Consider the following 15,976-nt stretch of genomic DNA (forward strand, 5'->3'; position numbering starts at 1 on the left):
TCTTTCATTAGTACAAAACAGTTAAGGTTAGCAGAGCATGATTAATATTTCTTATAACTACAGCTAGTCCCCAGTATTCTATTTCTGCCCCGAACACTATTAATAGAAATGGCATCAAGGACAATTTTCAGACTTTGTGCTTCACTCTGGAGAAAAACAAGAGTATGGCTTCTTGAATTTCTTCATCGGGTAACGTAGAACCAGAACCCAGTTATGTGAAGATCAGCTGCACATATCATGTTACTTGATTTCAGCATCAAAGTTATAAACGAAACCAGTCATATGTTCTTTCAAAGCTATCGCTGATCAGAACAAACATTCAAATCAACAAACTAATATGAATAATTATGACCATAAATCTTCTACTAACTCTCTGATTTGGGCTTTTAAAAAACTCATTTAAAATTCTTAGTTTTTTCTTTACTCGAATAGACTACACCAGCTAATACGCATGTGCCGTCTACATTCCAGATGCTATACTAGACACTTGCTCTACTCCTTAGTTTTTATTCTAATGAGAAAACTATACTTCATAGACAGTAGTTGCCGCTTTTAAATAACACAGCGACCTCAAGGGGAAGAAAGTGGAGGGTGGGAGGCAATACCGAAAACTTAAGTATATAGAGTCTACAGACCAGTGTTCTTTGTATGGTTTTATGAACTAAAAACCTGGTATAAATGTTTATTTCAGGTACTGTTCTAGAAAGGCGGGTGGCGTTTTTCAGGGGGCTACGTTCCACTTGGTCTGTCTCCGATGCCTGTTAACCAATAAAACCGGTCTCATTCCGCTGCTGTGGGAAATACAAGTAATAACTTTGGAGGTAATTCGGTATCTGGACGGCTAAGGAGAGGGGAGCTGAGCTCCTGAACCCCTGTTCTTCCCAGCGCTCCCCGCCCCCGCCCCCGCCCCGGGGCGGAGCACCTGCGAGCCGCAGAAGGGCGGACACGTTCCCCGCCAGGCGCCGGAGGCGGGGTCCGGGGGAAGGGGGACCGGCCTGCGGCAAGATGCGGAGCCGGCCTGCGCACGCCGCACCCGTTCTCGCGGCTCGGAGCGTGCGCAGGCGCGGGGTGCGCTAGGAGCGGGAGATCGAGGTAGCATTGGAGCGGAGTGCCGACCGCTCACCCGCTCCGGGCACGATGCGCCCTGGAGAGGAGCGACCTGTGGAGGGGGGCGCCGGCGGCGGCGGCGCCTCCGAGTTGGAGCTGCTGAAGCTGCGCGCCGCCGAGCGCATCGACGAGGCGGCGGAGCGCCTGGGGGCCCTGAGCCGCGCCATCTGGAGCGCGCCCGAGCTGGCCTACGAGGAGCACCGTGCCCACGGCGTGCTGACGCGCTTCTTCCAGAGCGAGCCGCCGGCCGCCTCTTGGACGGTGCAGCCGCACTACCATCTGGCCACGGCCTTCCGCGCCGAGTGGGAGCCGCCGGGGGTGCGGTCGGCCGCGAGCCCGCTGCACCTGGGCTTTCTGTGCGAGTATGACGCGCTCCCCGGCATCGGGCACGCCTGCGGCCACAACCTCATTGCCGAGGTCGGGGCGGCGGCCGCGCTGGGCGTGAAGGGGGCCCTGGAGACCCTCCCCGGGCCGCCTCCGCCGGTGAAGGTGAGGTGGGACCCGGCGCGGGACTCCGCCACCTGCCCCGCCGGTACCGAGGCGGGAACCGCAGGACGGGCATTCCATGCGCACCTGTCCTCCCACCCCGGGCAGGGGTAGGAACGCCACTGGTCGTCCCAGCCTCGCCTTCGTACGCAGGCAGAGACCTGGGTAAAGCTCAGTGAGTGGCCGACCTACCTACGCTTTGCAGAGTACAGTATTGGGTTTTGTTGCCTCTTATGTACTTGGAAAGGGTTGAGTGGACTCTCCCTTACGAAAGAACTTAGAACCAAGCCTGGTTTTCGTCAAGGCTTATTTTTGGTAACTGTAGCCGCTGCAATTTGCTGACAAGGTTGTGCAGTCTCTTGGAAGTGGTTATCGTAGGGAAACCTACAGCCCCTCTTCATTAGGCTCCCCCCAAAGCTTTTGTTTGTGGTAGTCATAGGAGTTGTAATTTGAATCATTGGGGGGTTTTTTGTGTGTTTTTTTAAACATATTTTTTATTGATTTCAGAGAGGAGGAGAAAGAGGGAGAGAGAGAAACATCAATGATGAGAGAGAATCATTGATTGGCTGCCTCCTGCACGCCCCACATTGGGGATGAGTGGGCAACGCAGGCAACCCGGGCATGTGCCCTGAGCTGGAATCAACTGTGACCTCCTGGTTCATAGGTTCACGCTGAACCACTGAGCCACACCTGCTGGGCCCGCAGGGCTTGACTCATTAGTTTTTGGGTAGGATATTATCAGTCGTTACAACTACCAAACCTCTAGAAATATACACACACACAGCATAGATGTAGTTGGTCTTTGCGTTTTAATAAATACCTCAATTCTGTTAATTGGGAAATGTCGTAGGGCAAGTTTAATCTTGTGTTACTCTGTTTTTCCAGATGGTATATTCGTTCTGTGAGCTAAGATGCAATCATGGCCATTCAGGTTAAGGGGAAGACTAATGTTTTATTTTATTCTTTAGCCCCCCTTTCCCCCAATGTCAGTGACCTTTCACTTTTATCCTAACAGTTCCATCTTTTGCTACTTTTTCTGTTTAGTAGCTGCCTTTGTTTTTCTGCTCTGGGGGCTTGTTTTGGCACCTGGTTAGGCTTTTGTTTTGTTTGGAGTGGGGTATCCTTTGCCATTACATGAAATACTGGGGAGGTTTAGCTTTAACTGGGTTTGTGATAAGTTCATAGAAGTCAACAAATTTGAAGTCATTACATTTAACTTGTCAAGGGTTAAGAGTTTAAAGCAGCTTAATTTAAGAGTTTGGGTGCCTTATAACTTCTAAAGAAAGCCAGACGTTGGGAGATGTACACAGTTCTGATTTTGAATGGTTAACTGGGTTTTTAGCCAGGTTATCTGTCCTACCTGAAAATGAAGTTTATTTTCATTCGATTCCCTTTGCAAGCCAAGACTTTTTCCAACTTGTTCTTTGTATCCTTATACGTGATCTTGAAAGTATATTGGCTGCTTATAGATAATTTTTCTTTGCTTTAAGAATTGTTTGAAGAAGTTAAACTGAGATATCAAAATAAAATGTTTATTCTGCAAAGGTCTCTTTTGTTTAATTAGGTGTTTGGTGACCAATAAATCTGCCTGGTTGAACTGGTAGAATAGAATTAGTAAGTTTGTGTAGTAGTTGGCCATTCCTAACCATGGTCTTAAGATTTATTTAATGTTCTTCATGTATGATTAAGGAATTAAGATCTTTTAATGAGGTAGCTCGGTAAGGATCAGGCCTGAACATCGCATCCCAGCTCTCCCTGAAGACTTGCTCTGTGATGTGGGGCAAGACACTTCACCCTATACCTCCAAACCCCCTTCTCTAAAATGATGTTACAGATCACTCACCCACCACTCAGGGTTGTTGTGAGAAGAACCCATAAGTAACTGGAAAAAGTGCTTATGAATCATTATGTCCATATACTAAAAGACGTATAGATTGTGAATACGTATGCAAGAGGGCTTGTTTGATACTTTCCTATGAGAATTTTTTGTTACTGTGTTCTGACACAGGCATTTCCTTCTAGGTGACTGTCCTGGGCACCCCTGCCGAGGAAGAAGGTGGTGGCAAAATTGACTTAATTGAAGCAGGGGCTTTTAAAAACCTTGATGTTGTTTTTATGGCCCATCCATCCCAAGAGAATGCTGCTTATCTCCCTGATGTGGCTGAACATGAGTAAGTAATCAAGTTGAAATAAACTCCTTAGTGGAAAACAGACTATTAGAATACTTTTACGTCTTTTTTTTTATTTTTTATTAGAATAGAAATGTATTGTCTTAAAGTTCTGGAGACGTGAAGTCTGAAATCAGGTGACAGGGCCAGGTCCTTCTAAATCCTGTAGAGAGAGGGGAAGACCCTTTCTGCCTCTTCCAGCTCTGGTAGCCCCAGACATTCCCTGGCTTGTGGCAGCCTAATTCTCATCTCCGCTTCTGTCTTCACATGGCCTCCTCTCTCTGTCCCTTCACATCGTCTTTCCTCTATGTCTTTAGAATACTTTTATGTCTTAACGGGAGACTAAAACTCCATGTTTATACCTTTAAAAAGTAAATCGAAAGATAATGCTGTGATGTCTTACTTGATTTTAATTGACTCATACTTGGTCTCTTCTAATTGAGATTTAATATGATGTTCATAATTGGACTATTAAAATAACGCCGAAAAAGCATAAGAATAGCTAACAATATGTTGACACATGTTCTATTTTGAACTGTCTGAGAGTAATCTGGTTTCTTTCTTTTTTAAAAGAAATACATTTTTACTGATTTCAGAGAGGAAGGGAGAGGGAACAAGAGATAGAAACATCAATGAGAGAGAATCATTGATGGTCTGCCTCCTGCCTGCCCCCTTCTGGGGATCAAGTCCAAAACCCGATCATGTGCCCTGATCAGAAATCAAACCCTGACCTCCTGGTTCATAGGTCAAGGCTCATCCACTGAGCCACACCAGTGGCACCAATCTGATTTTTAGAGGTTGTCTTAACACATTTCAATTGTCACCTTCCCCCAAAATTAAGACAGAATTATTTGAGTTTTTGCAGACGTTTGGTATAGAACTATCACATGAAGTCTAGAAGGAAACAGGAGTCATCATGTTTGTAAATTCAGCACCTAATTCAGTATTGCATACTTGTTTGAATGTAATTGTGTACAAATTCAATTTGCATAGGAGGTCGATTGGTCAGTTTCTCTTTTTCTCTCTTTTTTTTGGAATGCCTTCTTTGTGTCAGTCACTGTATTACATAATAATAAGCAGCAACTAAGCTATGTAAATTGCTGTTATGTCTACAAATGATTCGCAAACGAAAATTCTAGCAGTATGAATTAATTTGAATACTAGTTGGGTAATTCTAACTCCTTGGCTTTTCTTACTTTAGTGATATTGAAAAAAAAATTCCAAATGATGTTTTATTTCCTAGTGTGACTGTGAAATACTATGGAAAAGCATCTCACGCTGCTGCGTACCCCTGGGAGGGAGTAAATGCATTAGATGCTGCTGTTCTCGCCTACAACAATCTGTCTGTGTTAAGACAGCAAATGAAACCAACCTGGAGAGTTCATGGTATGAATGTCAGATATTTTGTGTAATAGATGGTGCTTAATATATTTCAATGCAATATAATTACTTAATATTTGATTTTTAAAAATTAGAAACATTGGGTATAGAAACATTTGTCAGAAGTTATGTGGCAGGACACTAGGATGCTTGCCTATTTGTGGGTCAGACGACATATAAGATTATTATTAAATATAAATGGAACAGTCATTTTGAGTATTAGTGGTCAGTAGTTTTATATAAGGACCTTTCTGTGGTCATTTGAAAGTTGGAACTTGACTTTCCAGTTATCCTATCTTTTAATGATAACAAAATTTTGTCATTTCCTCAATTTAAAAAATTTAGGGTTACTAGTTTTTATTTACTCAAGTGCTGTTAATCCTAAGTAACATCTTTTAAACTTACCTTTATAGCAATACAGTAATAAAGTACTGTCTTGAAGATACAAATTTATTTTTTAGTTCATTTCTTTATGATTTGGGAAATTATTATATTTCAATATCTTTTTTTTTTACCTGATTTAGCTGTAGGCTTAAATTAGTTTGTAATTACACTACCTTAGTTTTTAAAAAGTACTTTATAAAGCAGGTTATATACAATTAGATTTTGTATATCTATTTTAGTTATAACTTTGAAGAGCTAAATCTTCCTTCTCTGTGTAGTTCCAAGTAAATGCATTTGTTTTAATAGTTTTAATAGTACTTAGTGATCTTTGACACATTATTTTTTTTGGCATAAAAATTATTTTCCCTGAGTCAAATGCCTTTTAAAATACTCATGCAATTGTTTAAGTACAAGGGTAATTATAGAACTTCACACTATTGGGGTTTTTTCTCTTCTCATATAAAAAGTTTATCAAAATGTACAACTGTAATATAAGCTACCGAAATAAAAGCATTTTCCAGAAGACTTAATATAGTTATAAAATTTCTAACAGTTCCTTAAAGTCAGGAATAATAATTTATTATAAATTCCTTAGAATAAAGTACATATAATTATTTTATTTCTTTTCCTGTTAGCTAGAAATTATCACACTATGACATATAGAAACTTTTGTTGTACAGCAAAATCTTTGATTGGCATATCTGTGAAGCATACACGTTTGAATTATTTTTCTTTATGTACAAATTGGCTGGAAAATGTTATGCGTGTATTTAAGCTTAAAGAAATGGTCTCCAAGCTCAATTCCAGTAATTTGGTTCTTTTTATAGGTATAATAAAAAATGGTGGTGTAAAACCCAATATCATTCCCTCTTATTCTGAATTAATCTATTACTTCCGTGCACCCTCAATGAAAGAACTTCCAGTTTTGACCAAAAAGGCAGAAGATTGCTTCAGAGCTGCAGCTTGTGCTACTGGGTGCACAGTAAGAACTTTTAAGAGTTAATCTAAATTATAATCAGACATATATATATGTGGACTGAGGTTGTTTATATTAAATTAGATTAGAATCTTGCTTGCTTTTTCATTTGGTGTTGTCTTGAATATGTAAATTCCGTTGACTGAATAGTTGATGTGAAAGTCTTCACTTGTTACTTATTTTACTCTGTCTGCGCCGGGAAGACTACAGTCATCTTATCACACAGTAATTGGAATAACTGATTGTGCTGAGCTAGAATTCCTGTCTTTTTGCAAGTTATATCTGTTCTTATCGGTAGTTATGCTTTTAGAATTGCTCTATATAGTTTCCAGTGCAAAATCAGCAAAAGCTATTTTTTGGCAAAGTTATAGATAGGTAGAGCAGGGGCATAAATACTTATGGCTTACTGGAGTGAAAGTTAAAATAGACACAGAAGTTAGTCAAGAGGTTTTATTCATTTGCACCATGAAGTCAGTAACATTTATGTACCAATTCTGTAGGGCATACAGTGGCATGAGAAGTTACAGAATGGCATAAATTTTGCCCTGGAGGGCGCCAGTCATCTGGTTGGAGAGACAAGAACTGGATCTGTGCCTCTGAGCTTCACTGATTCTGTAACGTTTGGAAACGTTATTTAATATCTCTTAGCCTCCATTTTATCTTGAAAAATGGAGGTAATATAACCTATCTTAGGGTTCTTGTGAGAATTAAGTGAGGTCATGTTTATGAAGAGTTGGGGTCTAACCTTCATACATAATACTTTCTTTTCTTTTTTCAAATTATAAGAGAAAGTTTATTTAGAAAGTCACAGAGGTAGTAGAAGTGAGCCAGCTGGGATGCATAGACTCAGGAAACAAGTTACTGAGGCAGAAGGGCCCTTGGAGCTCAGGAGAAAGAAAGGCAAAGACGAAGTGCCTGGGGAAGGCGCAGCAGGCACCCGGGAGGGACAGTGCCAGGACCTTATTTTTTCCTGCCCTCCTGGACTGGAGAGGTGATTTATTCAGATAGTAGCCGTGTCTCAGACAGTAACAGTGATTTGCAGACAGGATATGTTAAGTGTCCAAAGTAAAAAATGAAGCATTTGACCCTTATTTATGTATAATTATAAATATTTTAAATATTTATTTAGAAAATGAATACATGAACTATGGTCATTCACTAGTATCTCAAGGTGTAATATTTCCTTAGGATAAGGTTCATTGTTACTGGATTTAAGTCTATATTTTAAATAGTTTTTTAGTAACTTTTTATATTTTGGCTGACTTATAGTATCTGATTAAGTTGTCATTGTTTCTAATTTAAATGTTGCTAAGGTTAGATGTCATCTCTGCCATTTTATAATTGGCTTTTGCTAACGTCCAAGGTATTATCTTTAGTTTGAGGGAGTGGTGGCCTTTTGATTTAATCAAACCTAGATCTGTGAATTGTGAATCTTCTTTTTCTCAGGGTACCTTTGTACCTTTCAGAGCAGGCAGTGGTGTCAGTATCGGTTTATATACTGAATATTAGTAAAGTGTAATTTCTTCTTGTAGAAGCCACAGCCTAGAGCAGTGTTTCTCAAAGTGTTTGGACCACCTACGTCAGAATTACTTGGGGGTGCTGGTTAAAGTGGAGATTTCTGACACCACCCCTCCCCCCACACTCAGACACCTACCCTACTGAGGAGACTGGAGCTGAGACTCACTGGCTAGTAGAGCTAGGCGACATCATGGGATTTGGTGCACACGTAACAAAGGAGACAGGGTACTGGGAGCTCTCAGTGACAGAATACACTTCTGTAAGGTAAGAGACTTGAAAGAGTTTATATCCAGAAAGAACATGCCCCTTCTTAACCTCTTGCTATTAAAAAAAAACAAACCATTGCTGGTTTGAAATTTAGATGGTGAATTTGAGGTGTTTCTTATTCAAAATTTGTGTTTTAATTTTTAATAGGTAGAAATTAAAGGTGAAGCACATGATTATTACAATGTCCTTCCCAATAAGAGCCTACGGAAAGCTTATATTGAAAACGGGGAAAAGCTGGGAATAGAATTCATTTCAGAAGAGGATGCAGTGTTGAATGGATCTTCAGGTAATTAAGTTCTTTTATGTATTGTGCTATTTGAGGAAAAGAATTCCCTCTTTGGTTCTGTTTAACAGATTTGAAGGTAGGGAGATATTGCTGATGCTTTTAATTATATTTTTCACAAACTTAATGGCGAGGGGAAGGAAACTAATGAATTCTTCAGTGATTGTAGAGTGTCAAATGAGCAGGTTTGTTTTTAGAAATAGGCAACATGCTGCCTGGCTGGTGTGGCTCAGTGGTTGAGTGTCTGCCTATGAACCAGGAGGTCACAGTTCGATTCCTGGCCAGGCCATATACCCAGGTTGCAGGCTCAATCCCCAAGGTGAGGCACGCAGGAGGTAGCTGATCAATGATTCTCATCATTGATGTTTCTAACTCTCTCTCCCTCTCCCTTCCTCTTTGAAATCAATTTAAAATATATATATATATATATATATATATATATATATATACACACACACACACACACACATATGTTTATATATATATATATATGAAGTAGCCAGCATACTTTTTGCTTTATATTCTAAGTATTTCCAGTGTTAAATTTTCTTAGTTCTAAATTTTAATAAATAATTTTGTATTTTTTTATTACAGTTGACATACAGTATTATATTAGTGTCAGGTGTATAATCCAGTGATTGGACATTATATAACTTAGTAAATGATCACCCATTACAAACAAGTTTTAAATAAGCTACTAAAAGGGGAAATAGAATTTCAGTTCATTCTTAATCATCAGTATGCAGGCTACTAAGTACTTAAGTAGTTATATGGGGTCATTTTTGGTTTCTGAGAAGCAATAAGCAACTGTTAAAATTTAAATAATCATAAGTCTGTTTGGGTTTATTTTAGATTTTTTTCCCTTTAAAAACATTACTAATATATTTGCATCTTAGAGATGTATTTCCTAAAATATAATAATAGATGTTGATGAAGTAGACTCAGAAAAACTTGGTGATAAAAATGAGGTGTTGATGTCATTCATTAAGATAAGGAGTTCAGCCGAGGCTGGTTTGGCTCAGTGGATAGAGTGTCGGCCTGCGGACTCAAGGGTCCCAGGTTCGATTCCGGTCAAGGGCATGTACCTGGGTTGCGGGCACATCTCCAGTGGGGGATGTGCAGGAGGCAGCTGATCGATGTTTCTAGCTCTCTATCTCTCTCCCTTCCTCTCTGTGGGAAATCAATAAAATATATTAAAAAAAAAAGATAAGGAGTTCAAGAGAAGGAGCAGGTCGAGGTACGTGGGGAGGTATAAATGATTAGTATGTTAAATTTGAGGTGCTTACAGGATTTCTAAGAGGAGCCGTTCAGTGGCCTGTTGAATCTGGAACTCCCAAAAGTTCCAGATTTTAGGAGTTTTCAATATCAGAAAGGTATATGAAAACAGTTAATGAGGTTGCCCAAGAAATCCTAGGGCTCTTTCGCACTTAGGACATAAGCAAAGGAAGCAATATAGAGGAGACAGAGAGTGGTCTGAGAAAGCCAGTCAGTCAGGAGAGAGTGGAGTCATGGAAGCCAAAGGAGTGGGGAATGTCGAGAAGGAAAGGAACAGTAAGTCATCCCAGGTGCTGCGAAGACTGAATGAGGTAAGTATGATCGAATATCCATTGGACTAGCAATTAGAAATTCATGGATTGTCTTACTTTCCCAAGGATCTACTGATTTTGGAAATGTTAGTTTTGTGGTTCCTGGAATTCATCCATATTTTTACATTGGATCTGATGCCTTGAATCACACAGAACAATATACTGAAGCTGCAGGTAAGTGTTAGAAGTGAATATTTTGGCACGTGCCCTCCTTTTGTAGTAGTTGCTGCCTTCCTGATTGTTTAGTTTAGATTAACATCACCTCAGAAAACTCTATATTGTGGTGGGCAGTGGAGAGGCAAATTAGATATTGAGAGTGAGCCTGAAAACTAATAATTTATAATAATACTTTGATTTGTTTTCTCAACCTCTTAGGATCACAAGAAGCTCAATTCTATACTTTGCGTACAGCCAAAGCTCTGGCAATGACTGCGTTGGATGTTATTTTTAAACCAGAGTTGCTAGAAAGAATCAGAGAGGACTTTAAATGGAAACTTCAAGAAGAAGAGTTTTTAAATAGAGTTGAATAAGAGGAAGATTGAGGAGAAGTGATGATTTTTTTTTTTTCATTTTTAATGAAGGAGGAGGGCATGTTTGTTTTTCAGTCTTAAAGGAATCAAATTTCTCTTCCTGAAAAGTGAGGACATAGTGTTGAGAATACACATGAACTCTTAGCTAAAATTAAAATGTTCACAAATCTACATTTGATGGAATTGTGATCTTTCAGGAGCTGGTATGTGGTGGCATTTCTTAAACAACTTGGGTAACACATGGTTTATCAGTAATAATAGTGTATAAGTTCATATGTTGTGTAAGTATATTTCAAAAGGTCCAAGAGATTTCAAACCTTATATTCAGAATTGACTCATGAAAGATTTTTTCCTGATATAGGGTGGTAAAATTGTTTTAGAAAGTAGTTTTAAAATTCAAGTTCTGAATTTGAAGGAAGTTCATTTTGATGTCTGACTATGTTTGTTTTGGTTTAGAGACTGTTTTCATTGGTAATAAAAGTAGGTTTTAAATCAGAAATGCTGTGGGAAACAACCAGAAACTCAGGTACAAAGAATAAGCTTTAGTTTATGTTAATTGTAATAGAAAATATTACAGATGCATAATATTAGACCCTTCCTGTAAGTTGTCTGCTTGATAGTTTAGTGCAGCGGTTCTCAACCCTTTGGCGGTCGAACGACCCTTTCACAGGGGTCGCCTAAGACCATCCTGCATATCAGATATTTACATTACGATTCATAACAGTAGCAACATTACAGTTATGAAGTAGCAACGAAAATAATTTTATCGTTGGCTCACAACATGAGGAACATATTTAAAGGGCCAGAAGGTTGAGAACCACTGGTCTATTGTGTTCTAAGTGGACTTAATGAGAGAAGAACAATGTCTATCTTGAATGCTAATTACTCAGGCTTCTACTCAGAAACCAGGCTGTCCAGCCTGAGTACACAAAGTATTGTAAGTTTTTCCTGGTTCTTATTTTAATATGAATTTTTTAAACATGATAAAAGGATGTGGGAAAAGTATCTGATTAAACAAATATTTTAAGCTGTGAATATAGCAAAGCTTCAGTATATTTTATTTTAAAGGGAGTCCTCAAACTTGAGAGTAAATATTCTAAGATGGAAGGGGAAGGAGAGAAAAGTGAGCATTTGGCCTCTGCTGTAAGCAAGTCATTTGGGCCCCTCTGAGCCTTCAGCTCTCCATTTGGGAAGTTAGATTAAATCACTTAACACTTACAGTCCTTTGAAACCCCAATTCCTAATAGTTTTGGGGAGTGTTGGTACTTTAGAATTGCTTATCTTCTACATCAGGGGTCAGCAAACCACAGTCTGATTTGGCAAGCAGCCTGAATTTATGTGGCCAGCATGCTAAAAAATGACTGGGGAGGGGAGAAAGGAACAGAGACCAGATGATGTGACCTCAAAACTAAAAATGTTTACTGTCTGGTCCATTACCAAAAAATGTTTGCCAGCTCCTGTCCTATATAACAGTAAAATAAAACCTGTTTCTGTTTGATTTCCATCATATAATCAGATGTTCTCCTAGGATAAAACTCACGCCTCTGTATTGAAAATAGTGACAAGAGGGATGTAGATGGCAGTGCCCTGACTTGACCGTTACACACTGCCAAGTTTGTCCTCATTGGAGTTCTGGCCCTTCAGAAGTTTGCCTTCTTTTAGCATTTACTTCATTCGGGGATGCAGCTACCCTGCTGCCTTAAGACCTTGCCCTGTGAAAGCCAGTCTTCTAACTTTTCATCTCAGCCTTCAGCATTTGAACCTTCTCGCTGCCCTTTGTCTGACTATAATCTCAAGAAGTCATGGTTGGTGTATATTTTATATACAGGGGAGGGACCCACAAAGGTTTCAGGCTGAGAATTGGTTATGTCCGAGACCTCCAGTTTATATGAATAGTTAGTTTCTAATAACCAATTTTATAAATTTTCCAACTGTAAGTTTTAAATTCCTGCACTTGGGAATGGGGTTTTATTTTCTAAAGCCTTGATAACATTTTAGAACAGTGATTGCTAACTGGTATCCAACACACTAATATTCTCCCATCTTCTGTGAAGTGTTACAAGTTGTTACTCATACAAACTATTTGTGGTTTTCTTGTGATTAAATTTCTTTTTAAAAACATATTGGAGAACATTGAAGACAGCATTCTCTTGCTTCACTTGCATTCTTGTGTGGGAGAGCAGGTTGCTGGCACGCAGGGAACGGGTATAATCTGCACCATGCCGTCCGCCACAACCCATGGTGAGGAACTAATATTCATGTACTACTAAGATTTCGGTCACTTTTGAGTTTCTGTCATATTTTATTTCTTTTTCAATTTTTGAAAAATTTGGTCCAAATAAGGGTCTACCCATTGGACTAGGTCATGGAATTATGTCAGGAAAGAGGTTGAGAACTGATGTTCTAAGTGTATCTAGAAGTATGAGCTTTTTCTCCAGATCTTTGTTTTACATTATGTTACTTTAACATTTTTTATATAATTCAGATTTTAAAATACCTTTTTAATTTTCATATACCAGTGAGTTAATTGAGCCATATTACACTATAAAGTGTAAGTAAATACATAAATAAATGCTGGAGTCAAATTCTCATGTCCAGAGCTACCGACTGTAACTAATCTTTGTTGGGCTGTTTGAATTTGGGAGAGTGCTTCCTTTTGTAGTGTTAGTTTTTCCTTTTGGGACTAAGTTCTTTCTTTACCCTCATACTCCAGTGGCGTGTTTTCTAAATAGTTGTGCTAAATTTCCCTAAGTATTTATTCTTAGCTTAAATTATCATTGTTGGCTGGTTAGTTGGTTCTTACATTTCGGATTAAATCTCCAAACATTTTGGAAGTTAAAGAGGGAACATTAGATTATAGGTGAACAGTGTCACTTTTAGAAGGGTTATATTTAGCTCTTTATGTTTAAGAGATGAATCCTTATTTTTAGAAGGTTGAAAAATAAATAGAACTTTAAAATTTTTATAATTTTGTATCTTGTTCTTGAGGAAGGGGGCAACTAAGTTTTCCTCTCAGAATTGGTGTGAGTGATGAGGTTCTTATTATTCCTCCACAGGATTATGTATTTTTTGAAGCCACAGTCTTTTCAATTCGCTTAATTTGTTTCAGGTACACCAAACCTGACTCAGTTGGGGGGAAAAGGCCAAGCTCACTAGTGCAAAGTTTAAGATTATATGATTTCTTAAAATGTTAAATTAGTTTCTGACCTAAACTAGAGGTATAGGTGGACCTGCTTGAGGTGCCTTTGTTTTTATGGAAAATGTTTTTATTACACACACACCTTTTGCAAAGCCTTTTCCCCAGATCTCAACTTTTGGCTATCAATGTTAAAAGGTATAATCCGGCCCCCGGCTGGTGTGGCTCAGTTGGTTGAGCGTTGTCCCATGCAGATGATTGGTAAGAGTACTTGCCCAGGTTGCGGGCTAGATCCCTGGTAGGGTTGCGTGTGGGAGGCAATTGATTGATGTTTCTCACGTCGATGTTTCTCCCTGTCTCTCCCTCTCCCTTCCTCTCTGTCTAAAAATGAATAAAGTCATGTTTTTAAAGGTATAATCCAAATTAATCTAAATTTAATTACAGATTGAAAATATTTTTCTCTTTACTGACTTAATTTTATTTTTTTCCATCACCATTTATCTACTCTATGCCCTTTTCCAACTCTACCCACCCACCTCCCCCCCATCCCACAATTACCACACTGTTGTCCATGTCCATAAGTTATTTCCCCGCCTTTTTTTTTTTTTTTTTTTTTTTGGTTTCATGTATTTTTATTGATTTCAGAGCGGAAGGGAGAAAGAGAGAAATATCAATGATGAGAGAGAATCATTGATTGGCTGCCTCCTGCACACCCCACACTGGGGATGGAGCCCTCAACCCAGGCATGTGCCCTGATATAGAATCAAACTGTGACCTCCTGGCTCATAGGTCGACACTCAACCACTGAGCAACACTGGCCAGGCGATCTCTCTTCCTTTCCCACCCCCCTCAATCCCTCCATGTAGCGACTTAATTTTAAAAGCAGGCCTGAATAGGAGGCATGTATAAAACAATCATGTGGTACTACGAATAACTAAGTTGCTATGTATCATATAAGATTGAGGATAGCTAATATTTAGCTTGCCTCTTATAATTTTCAGACTGTTTTCTAGTTTCAACATACTCTAAGTATTTTGTAATCTAATTTTATAGATGAGGATGGCGCATTTTGATATGTATGACATTAATTTCAAGTAAGCAATCACTGTCTACTACCATCAGATGACAGTAGTTTTAAAAAACATTTTAATACGTATTAGAGTATGTTTTAAAAAGTAGATTGTTAATAAATGTTTTCTAATAGTGATTGTCATGTGTTTTTTTCCAACATCACACCATTATGCAAATATAAGATAAAACATAATCACCCAAATATACTATTTTATGATCATTAATACATTGTTATCACATGATGTTGGTGTGCTTTTAAATTATGTTATATAATGAGAATTTTAAAGAGCAATTAAGTTCTTTTGCTTAAAAACTGATGTTTTCATAGTCTTAGAACCTGAAAATTTAAACTAGAAAAAAATATCAGGTCAAGGTATCCCAGCCTTCCCTTCATTCAAGGCTTCTGAGGCTATAAGTAGGCTCAAATCTGAGAATTTATTAAGGGGCTGTGACTCTGGTTTTTTTTAAATTTGAGTTAGATTTTTGTTCATTTGACCTAGAACTTTTATGCTCATACAGATCACAGAAGAATTTAGCAGGCTTTCTACTTCATTTCTGAGAACACTATGCATAACAAACGAAAGCCATGGTTCTGTGTGCGTTTGACTATCCTGATTGCTGCTGTGACTCTGCTGTCCATTGTGGCAGACTCTGGCCACCGAGTGCCACCACGTGGCCCCTGCCACTCAGGATCCAATTGCTGCCACTGCATTCAGGCTTTCCAGTTGGGTCACTGCAGTTCCCACTATAGCAGTGATGGCGAACCTTTTGAGCTCGGCGTGTCAGCATTTTGAAAAACCCTAACTTAACTCTGGTGCCGTGTCACATATAGAAATTTTTTGATATTTGCAACCATAGTAAAACAAAGACATATTTTTGATATTTATTTTATATATTTAAATGCCATTTAACAAAGAAAAATCAACAAAAAAATGAGTTCGCATGTCTCCTCTGACACGCGTGTCATAGGTTCGCCATCACTGCACTTTAGCGTGTGGCCTACAGAGAAGAGCAATCACAGAGCTCTTCAAGGGGCTCCACTCACAAATTTACTGCTCCAAGTATTGGACCTTCCCAATATGGG

The 15,976-nt window shown here is 39.0% G+C and overlaps 1 protein-coding gene across 1 annotated transcript; it reads left to right on the plus strand.

Annotated features, from left to right (window-relative positions):
* Window positions 1-1,137: 1,137 nt before the first annotated feature.
* PM20D2 (peptidase M20 domain containing 2) lies at window positions 1,138-10,888 on the plus strand (the record flags this gene model as incomplete). The annotated part of the gene is made up of 7 exons (XM_081093943.1): window positions 1,138-1,596; window positions 3,616-3,764; window positions 5,005-5,147; window positions 6,353-6,507; window positions 8,434-8,572; window positions 10,222-10,329; window positions 10,531-10,888. 7 exons carry the CDS (start codon window positions 1,138-1,140, stop codon window positions 10,683-10,685), a joined length of 1,308 nt encoding a protein of 435 aa, XP_080950069.1. The 3' UTR covers window positions 10,686-10,888.
* Window positions 10,889-15,976: the final 5,088 nt, after the last annotated feature.

This window comes from Myotis nattereri (genome assembly GCF_964212035.1).
Source record: "Myotis nattereri genome assembly, chromosome: 6".
Taxonomy (NCBI): Eukaryota; Metazoa; Chordata; class Mammalia; order Chiroptera; family Vespertilionidae; genus Myotis; species Myotis nattereri.